Raw genomic sequence first — 10,000 nt, 5'->3', positions numbered from 1 at the left:
AACGTTCTCAGACACACACACACATTCTCAGAGAGAGAGAAGAGTCTCAGGCCAAATGTAGGGCGTCTGATCGCTCCTAGAAAGAGCTAGCGTTAGCACTTCGGCTCCGCGGCCCATTCATTATGCATAGGGAGTGCTTCCTATTTTTAGCGAGAGGGTCGCTAGCTCCTTGCCAGGAAGGGAAGACACAACTTATATTTTCTGCTGGGATGAAGAAAGTTTGTGCAGTCGTTTCTGTGGAGATCAGTGGGAGTTAAACAGTTACCTCCCTCAGAATCTGTACATTTACAACATAAGAGAGAGAGAGAGAGAGAGAGTGAGAGAAAGAAAGACAGAGAGAGAGAAGGAGAAGGAGAGAAAGAGAGAGAACGAGAGAGAAAGAGAGAGAGAGAGAGAGAGAGAGAGAGAGAGAGAGAGAGAGAGAGAGAGAAAGAGAGAGAGAGAGAGAGAGAGAGTGAGAGAGAGAGAGAGAGAGAGAGAGAGAGAGAGAGAGAATCTGGTGACAAAAATAATGGTGTTCTAAAAAAAAGGTCCAGTTGCCAGGACCACAAATACAAATTCCATCTAGACACCGTTGCCCTAGAGCACACAAAAAACTATACCTCGGCCTAAACATCAGCGCCACAGGTAACTTCCACAAATCTGTGAACGATCTGAGAGACAAGGCAAGAAGGGCCTTCAATGCCATCAAAAGGAACATAAAATTCAACATACCAATTAGGATCTGGCTAAAAATACTTGAATCAGTTATAGAACCCATTTCCCTTTATGATTGTGAGGTCTGGGGTCCACTCACCAACCAAGAATTCACAAAATGGGACAAACACCAAATTGAGATTCTGCATGCAGAATTCTGCAAAAATATCGTCAGTGTACAACGAAAAACACCAAATAATGCATGCAGAGCAGAATTAGGCCAATACCCGCTAATGATCAAAATCCAGAAAATGTCACGATCGTCGTTAAGAGAGGAGGACCAAGGCGCAGCGTTGAATGCGAACATATTTATTTAGATAATGATCACACGAACAAAAACGAAAACGTGACGTCCCTGGTTACATACACAAACCAACACGGAACAAGAAACCACAATGAATGAATGCCTAACGGCTACCTAAGTATGACTCCCAATCAGAGACAACGAGCTACAGCCGTCTCTGATTGGGAGCCACCCTGGCCAACATAGATATACAACAACTAGAACCAACACACATGAAAACTCACACCCTGGCTCAACATACTAGAGTCCCCAGAGCCAGGGCGTGACAGAAAAGAGCCGTTCAATTCTATAACCACCTAAAAGGAAGCGATTCCCAAACCTTCCATAACAAAGCCATCACCTACAGAGAGATTAACCTGGAGAAGAGTCCCCTAAGCAATCTGGTCCTGGGGCTCTGTTCACAAACACAAACAGACCCCACAGAGGCCCAGGACAACAACAACAACACAATTAGACCAAACCAAATCATGAGAAAACGAAAAGAGAATTACTTGACACATTGGAAATAATTAACATAAAAACAGAGCAAACTAGAATGCTATTTGGCCCTAAACAGAGAGTACACAGTGGCAGAATACCTGACCACTGTGACTGACCCAAACTTAAGGAAAGCTTTGACTATGTACAGACTCAGTGAGCATAGCCTTGCTATTGAGAAAGGCCGCCGTAGGCAGACCTGGCTCTCAAGAGAAGACAGGCTATGTGCACACTGCCCACAAAATGAGGTGGAAACTGAGCTGCACTTCCTAACCTCCTGCCAAATGTATGACCATATTAGAGACACATATTTCCCTCAGATTACAGAGATCCACAAAGAATTCGAAAACAAACCCAATTTTAATAAACTCCCTTATCTACTGGGTGAAATACCACAGTGTGCCATCACAGCAGCAAGATGTGTGACCTGTTGCCACAAGAAAAGGGCAACCAGTGAAGAACAAACACCATTGTAAATACAACCCATATTTATGTTTATTTATTTTCCAATTTGTACTTTAACTATTTGCACATTGTTACAACACTGTATATAGACATAATATTACATTTGAAATGTCTTTATTCTTTTGGAACTTCTGAGTGTAATGTTTACTGTTAATATTTATTGTTTGTTTCACTTTTGTTTACTATCTACTTCATTTGCTTTGGCAATTTTAACATACGTTTCCCATGCCAATAAAGCCCTTAAATTGAATTGAATTGAGAGAGAGAGAGAGAGAGAGAGAGAGAGAGAGAGAGAGGAGAGGATGGAGAGAAGGAGAGAGCGAGAGAGAGAGACAGAGGGAGAGAGAGAGAGAGAGAGAGAGAGAGAGAGAGAGAGAGAGAGAGAGAGAGAGAGAGAGAGAGAGAGAGAGAGAGATGATGGAGAGAGAGAGAGCGAGAGAGAGAGAGAGAGACAGAGACAGAGAGAGAAATGGAGAGAGAGAGAGAGAGAGAGAGATGATGGAGAGAGAGAGAGAGAGAGAGAGAGAGAGAGAGAGAGGGAGGATGGAGAGAAAGAACAAGGGAACTCCCCTGAGTTGAGCCCTATGCTGATTTCTTTTAAACTGCTAAAGTAGCGTTTTTTTGCACACACACACACACACACACACACACACACACACCCCGCCATGCGACTCATTGTGTTGAACCAGAGAAAATGTAAATAAACAGTTTACCCGTCCAGAGCCTGGCAAACAAACTGCTTCCCATGGTTCTCACTGCCATAGGCCTGACACACACACACACACACACACACACACACACACACACACACACACACACACACACACACACACACACAGACACGTACACTGTGAAGTTAATGTGCCATGGAGAGCCGCTGCCTCATACTGCTGGTGTCTGCATATGTACCCCGGCCTGCTGCTTTGGTCTAGCTCTCTAGCAGGCTAACAGGCTAGCATCGCTGTAGAATTAATGCTTTGGTCAAGCTCTCTAGCAGGCTAACAGGCTAGCATCGCTGTAGAATGGATGCTTTGGTCTAGCTCTCTAGCAGGCTAACAGGCTAGCATCGCTGTAGAATTAATGCTTTGGTTAAGCTCTCTAGCAGGCTAACAGGCTAGCATCGCTGTAGAATTAATGCTTTGGTCAAGCTCTCTAGCAGGCTAACAGGCTAGCATCACTGTAGAATGGATGCTTTGGTCTAGCTCTCTAGCAGGCTAACAGGCTAGCATCGCTGTAGAATGAATGCTTTGATCTCGCTCTCTAGCAGGCTAACAGGCTAGCATCGCTGTAGTAGAGAATTCGGTGGCTAACATATCCCACCAGTGGGATGTATTCTGGAGAATGCAAGCAGTGTAGGTGCTGGCCAAATGCTGGTCTATTTCTAAAGACAGGCTCCTACGAATCTTTAAAGTTTTTTTAAACTCACAAGCTTGTGAATTGGGCTTTGAAAAAAGTCACACACACACACACACACACACACACACACACACACACACACACACACACACACTTAACCACAACCCTCAGGATACTGCCTACTTGGAAACTAGAACTCAGAAACCACAAGCTTACTTTAAAAACCATGACGTTCTTCTGGTATTGAAAGTGCCATATATAATTCAGTAGAATTTGAATGAATATTTTTTTTATATTCATCGAAGTGAAGGGAGCTTTGAAAAATGCAATGCATTTTTATCGGCAGATTTGAGAGAGAGAGACAGCGTGGTTTGCGAATATAAATAAGAGAATTTATACAGATTGTGTGTGTGTGTGTGTGTGTGTGTGTGTGCCTTATCTGCCCTCTCAGGAGAGTCTGTGTGTATACACAGATGTAAAGTGTCTGTCCTGTGTAGAGAGGCCAAGTCCCTCATCTCCTCCCTTCCATCCATCCTTCCCTTTATAAACATCTGTCCATTCCCACTGCAAGACCAGTAAAATAACAAGAAATGCTACTTCTGTTTCTTTCTATCACAATTCCTCTCTTCTCTCAGGCCATTCCTCTCTTCTCTCTGACCATTCCTCTCTTCTCTCTCTGGCCATTCCTATTTTCTCTCTCTGGCCATTCCTCTCTTCTCTCTCTCTCTGGCCATTCCTTTCTTCTCTCTCTGGCCATTCCTCTCTTCTCTCTCTCTCTGGCCATTCCTTTCTTCTCTCTCAGGCCATTCCTCTCTTCTCTCTCTGGCCATTCCTCTCTTCTCTCTCTGGCCATTCCTCTCTTCTTTCTGAATAACCATCTTCTTTTTCTCTCTCTTTCTCTCTGTTCAGGAGCTCCTAACCACCTCAGTGGTTCTACCCTGCGACCCCCCCTGCTTCCCCCTCACAACCACCAGACCCTTTCCCACCACCACCACTCCTCAGCCAACAGCCTGAACAGGAACACCCTGAGAGGGGGTAGGAACACCATCCACACTCCCCCTCCGGTACCAGGGGATGGGCCCACCTCACCAGAGTCTGTACAGCTACAGGACAGCTGGGTACTGAATAGTAACGTCCCACTGGAAACCAGGTGAGAAACTAGTCCCAGTTATACATACTGAATACACACTACAGACCAGTTGAGAAACTAGTCCCAGTTCCTACAAACTCTACAGAACACTGAATACACACTACAGACCAGGTGAGACTAGTGACACAATACTTAAATGCACTTAATATCAGGTGAGACCAGTACCAGAGTGTATTAAATCTCTACTTTATACTGGTAAATACCAGTATATGTTGACAAGCTTAGACCAGAAGCATCAAAAGCCAAAACATGTTGGTTCTACTTTTAGCAATAAATAAGCTTTTTTATTGAATTCCACAAGACATTCCACATAAAAACACAGAATGACCCACAATTAAATTCATATGAAAAGTGCTATTGGCTACATATTTTTACAGGGAAAGTTCAACACACACACTCCTATCAACCAATGAACAGTATTGATCAGTCTATCAACCAATGAACAGTATTGATCAGTCTGTCAACCAATGAACAGTATTGATCAGTCTATCAACCAATGAACAGTATTGATCAGTCTATCAACCAATGAACAGTATTGATCAGTCTATCAACCAATGAACAGTATTGATCAGTCTATCAACCAATGAACAGTATTGATCAGTCTATCAACCAATGAACAGTATTGATCAGTCTATCAACCAATGAACAGTATTGATCAGTCTATCAACCAATGAACAAATCAGCCTGTCTATTGTACAGAACACTGATGGATGGAAGCCTCCTGCTGTATCCCTGTGGTACGTCACATGCATGTCCTATAGACGTACTCTGAATACAAACTACACTGGGGACTGCATGAGACCACACACTGCGCGTGCACACACACACACACACACACACACATACACACACACACACACACCTCTTACAGAATACATAAGGTAGTCTACCCATCATATCTCCACGTACAGTACAGAATCCCATATGAGCTAAGCTATGAATGTATCACACTGCTCCAATACATGACATATCTGCATCCTCATCATGTTAAGACTGCTGTGTTTCAAATACGTCATGTATAAAGCCTTGATGTGTTATCACTGGGAACACTAACTACACCACTCATATACACTTTACACACACCACACACTCTGTACATACACCACTCACTCTGTACACACATCACACACACATAACACACACATCACACACTCTGTACACACATCACTCACTCTGTACACACATCACACACTCTGTACACACATCACACACACAGAACACACACATCACACACTCTGTACACACATCACACACTCTGTACACACATCACACACACAGAACACACACATCACTCACTCTGTACACACATCACACACACATAACACACACATCACACACTCTGTACACACATCACACACTCTGTACACACATCACACACTCTGTACACACATCACTCACTCTGTACACACATCACACACACAGAACACACACATCACACACTCTGTACACACACATCACACACTCTGTACACACATCACACACACAGAACACACACATCACCCACTCTGTACACACATCACCCACTCTGTACACACATCACCCACTCTGTACACACATCACCCACTCTGTACACACATCACTCACTCTGTACACACATCACACACTCTGTACACACATCACTCACTCTGTACACACATCACACACACAGAACACACACATCACACACTCTGTACACACATCACACACTCTGTACACACATCACACACACAGAACACACACATCACTCACTCTGTACACACATCACACACACATAACACACACATCACACACTCTCTACACACATCACACACTCTGTACACACATCACTCACTCTGTACACACATCACACACACAGAACACACACATCACACACTCTGTACACACACATCACACACTCTGTACAATCAATCAATCAATCAATTCAATCAATTTTATTTTATATAGCCCTTCTTACATCAGCTAATATCTCGAAGTGCTGTACAGAAACCCAGCCTAAAACCCCAAACAGCTAATAATGCAGGTGTAGAAGCACGGTGGCTAGGAAAAACTCCTAGAAAGGCAAAACCTAGGAAGAAACCTAGAGAGGAACCAGGCTATGAGGGGTGGCCAGTCCTCTTCTGGCTGTGCCGGGTGGAGATTATAACAGAACCATGCCAAGATGTTCAAAAATGTTCATAAGTGACAAGCATGGTCAAATAATAATCAGGAATAAATCTCAGTTGGCTTTTCATAGCCGATCATTAGAGTTTAAAACAGCAGGTCTGGGACAGGTAGGGTTCCATAACCGCAGGCAGAACAGTTTAAACTGGAATAGCAGCAAGGCCAGGCGGACTGGGGACAGCAAGGAGTCACCACGGCCGGTAGTCCCGACGTATGGTCCTAGGGCTCAGGTCTCTCAGTTGGCTTTTCATAGCCGATCATTTAGAGTTGAAAACAGCAGGTCTGGGACAGGTAGGGGTTTCGTAGCCGCAGGCAGAACAGTTGAAACTGGAATAGCAGCAAGGCCAGGCGGACTGGGGACAGCAAGGTGTCATCATGCCCGGTAGTCCTGACGTATGGTCCTAGGGCTCAGGTTCTCAGAGAGAAAGAGAGAACGAGAGAATTAGAGAGAGCATACTTAAATTCACACAGGACACTGGATAAGACAGGAGAAGTACTCCAGGTATAACCAACTAACCCCAGCCCCCCGACACATAAACTACTGCAGCATAAATACTGGAGGCTGAGACAGGAGCGGTCCGGAGACACTGTGGCCCCATCCGAAGAAACCCCCGGACAGGGCCAAACAGGAAGGATATAACCCCACCCACTCCGCCAAAGCACAGCCCCCCGCACCACTAGAGGGATATCCCCAACCACCAACTTACAATCCTGAGACAAGGCCAGTATAGCCCACAGAGGTCTCCCACCACAGCACAAACCAAGGGGGGGCGCCAACCCAGACAGGAAGATCACGTCAGTAACTCAACCCACTCAAGTGACGCACCCCTCCCAGGGACGGCATGAAAGAGCACCAGCAAGCCAGTGACTCAGCCCCTGCAACAGGGTTAGAGGCAGAGAACCCCAGTGGAGAGGGGAACCGGCCCGGCAGAGACAGCAAGGGCTGTTCGTTGCTCCAGCCTTTCCGTTCACCTTCACACTCCTGGGCCAGACTACACTCAATCATATGACCTACTGAAGAGATAAGTCTTCAGTAAAGACTTAAAGGTTGAGACCGAGTCTGCGTCTCTCACATGGGTAGGCAGACTGTTCCATAAAAATTGAGATCTATAGGAGAAAGCCCTGCCTCCCGCTGTTTGCTTAGAAATTCTAGGGACAATTAGGAGGCCTGCGTCTTGTGACCGTAGCGTACGTATTGGTATGTACGGCAGGACCAACTCGGAAAGATAGGTAGGAGCAAGCCCATGTAACGCTTTATAGGTTAACAGTAAAACCTTGAAATCAGCCCTTGCCTTAACAGGAAGCCAGTGTAGGGAAGCTAGCACTGGAGTAATATGATCAAATTTCTTGGTTCTAGTCAGGATTCTAGCAGCCGTATTTAGCACTAACTGAAGTTTATTTAGTGCTTTATCCGGAGCCGGAAAATAGAGCATTGCAGTAGTCTAATCTAGAAGTAACAAATGCATGGATTAATTTTTCTGCATCATTTTTGGACAGAAAATTTCTGATTTTTTGCAATGTTACGTAGATGGAAAAAAGCTGTCCTTGAAACAGTCTTGATATGTTCGTCAAAAAAGAGATCAGGGTCAAGAGTAACGCCTAGGTCCTTCACAGTTTTATTTGAGACGACTTTACAACCATCAAGATGAATTGTCAGATTTAACAGAAGATCTCTTTGTTTCTTGGGACCTAGAACAAGCATCTCTGTTTTGTCCGAGTTTAAAAGTAAAAAGTTTTCAGCCATCCACTTCCTTATGTCTGAAACACAGGCTTCTAGCGAAGGGCAATTTTGGGGCTTCACCATGCTTCATTGAAATGTACAGCTGTGTGTCATCCGCATAGCAGTGAAAGTTAACATTATGTTTTGAATAACATCCCCAAGAGGTAAAATATATAGTGAAAACAATAGTGGTCCTAAAACGGAACCTTGAGGAACACCGAAATGTACAGTTGATTTGTCGGAGGACAGACCATTCACAGAGACAAACTGATATCTTTCCGACAGGTAGGATCTAAACCAGGCCAGAACTTGTCCGTGTAGACCAATTTGGGTTTCCAGTCTCTCCAAAAGAATGTGGTGATCGATGGTGTCAAAGGCAGCACTAAGGTCTAGTAGCACGAGGACAGATGCAGAGCCTCGGTCTGACGCCATTAAAAGGTCATTTACCACCTTCACAAGTGCAGTCTCAGTGCTATGATGGGGTCTAAAACCAGACTGAAGCATTTCGTATACATTGTTTGTCTTCAGAAAGGCAGTGAGTTGCTGCGCAACAGCTTTTTCTAAAATTTTTGAGAGGAATGGAAGATTCGATATAGGCGATAGTTTTTTATATTTTCCGGGTCAAGGTTTGGCTTTTTCAAGAGAGGCTTTATCACTGCCACTTTTAGTGAGTTTGGTACACATCCGGTGGATAGAGAGCTGTTTATTATGTTCAACATAGGAGGGCCAAGCACAGGAAGCAGCTCCTTCAGCAGTTTAGTAGGAATAGGATCCAGTATGCAGCTTGAAGGTTTAGAGGCCATGATTATTTTCATCATTGTGTCAAGAGATATAGTACTAAAACACTCTAAGTGTCTCTCCCGATCCCAGGCCCTGTCGAGATCTGTGCAGATCCAGGACAGCTAAGCCCTGGAGGAATACGCAGATTCAAAGAGGAGTCCGTAATTTGCTTTCTAATGGTCATGATCTTTTCCTCAAAGAAGTTCATGAATTTATCACTGCTGAAGTGAAAACCATCCTCTCTTGGGAATGCTGCTTTTTAGTTAGCTTTGCAACAGTATCAAAAAGAAATTTTGGATTGTTCTTATTTTCCTCGATTAATTTGGAAAAGTAGGATGATCGAGCAGCAGTGAGGGCTCTTCGGTACTGCACGGTACTGTCTTTCCAAGCTAGTCGGAAGACTTCCAGTTTGGTGTGGCGCCATTTCCGTTCCAATTTCCTGGAAGCTTGCTTCAAAGCTCGGGTATTTTCTGTATACCAGGGAGCTAGTTTCTTATGACAAATGTTTTTCGTTTTTAGGGGTGCAACTGCATCTAGGGTATTGCGCAAGGTTAAATTGAGTTCCTCAGTTAAGTGGTTAACTGATTTTTGTCCTCTGACGTCCTTGGGTAGGCAGAAGGAGTCTGGAAGGGCATCAATGAATTTTGTGTTGTCTGAGAATTTATAGCACGACTTTTGATGCTCCTTGGTTGGGGGTCTGAGCAGATTATTTGTTGCGATTGCAAACGTAATAAAATGGTGGTCCGATAGTCCAGGATTTTGTGGAAAAACATTAAGATCTACAACATTTATTCCATGGGACAAAACTAGGTCCAGAGTATGACTGTGGCAGTGAGTAGGTCCAGAGACATGTTGGACAAAACCCACTGAGTCGATAATGGCTCCGAAAGACTTTTGGAGTGGGTCTGTGGAC

The 10,000-nt window shown here is 44.4% G+C and overlaps 1 protein-coding gene across 1 annotated transcript in view; it reads left to right on the top strand.

Moving 5' to 3' along the window:
* Positions 1-10,000, top strand: part of LOC121586116 (teneurin-2) — a 130,486-nt gene that overhangs the window by 4,961 nt on the left and 115,525 nt on the right. The window contains exon 3 of the mRNA XM_045225505.1: positions 4,208-4,448. Coding sequence (XP_045081440.1) covers positions 4,208-4,448 — 241 coding nt within the window. The remainder of the gene's footprint in view (positions 1-4,207; positions 4,449-10,000) is intronic.

This window comes from Coregonus clupeaformis, chromosome 2 (genome assembly GCF_020615455.1).
Source record: "Coregonus clupeaformis isolate EN_2021a chromosome 2, ASM2061545v1, whole genome shotgun sequence".
NCBI lineage: Eukaryota > Metazoa > Chordata > Actinopteri > Salmoniformes > Salmonidae > Coregonus > Coregonus clupeaformis.
This window is presented reverse-complemented; position numbering and strand designations above follow the sequence as displayed.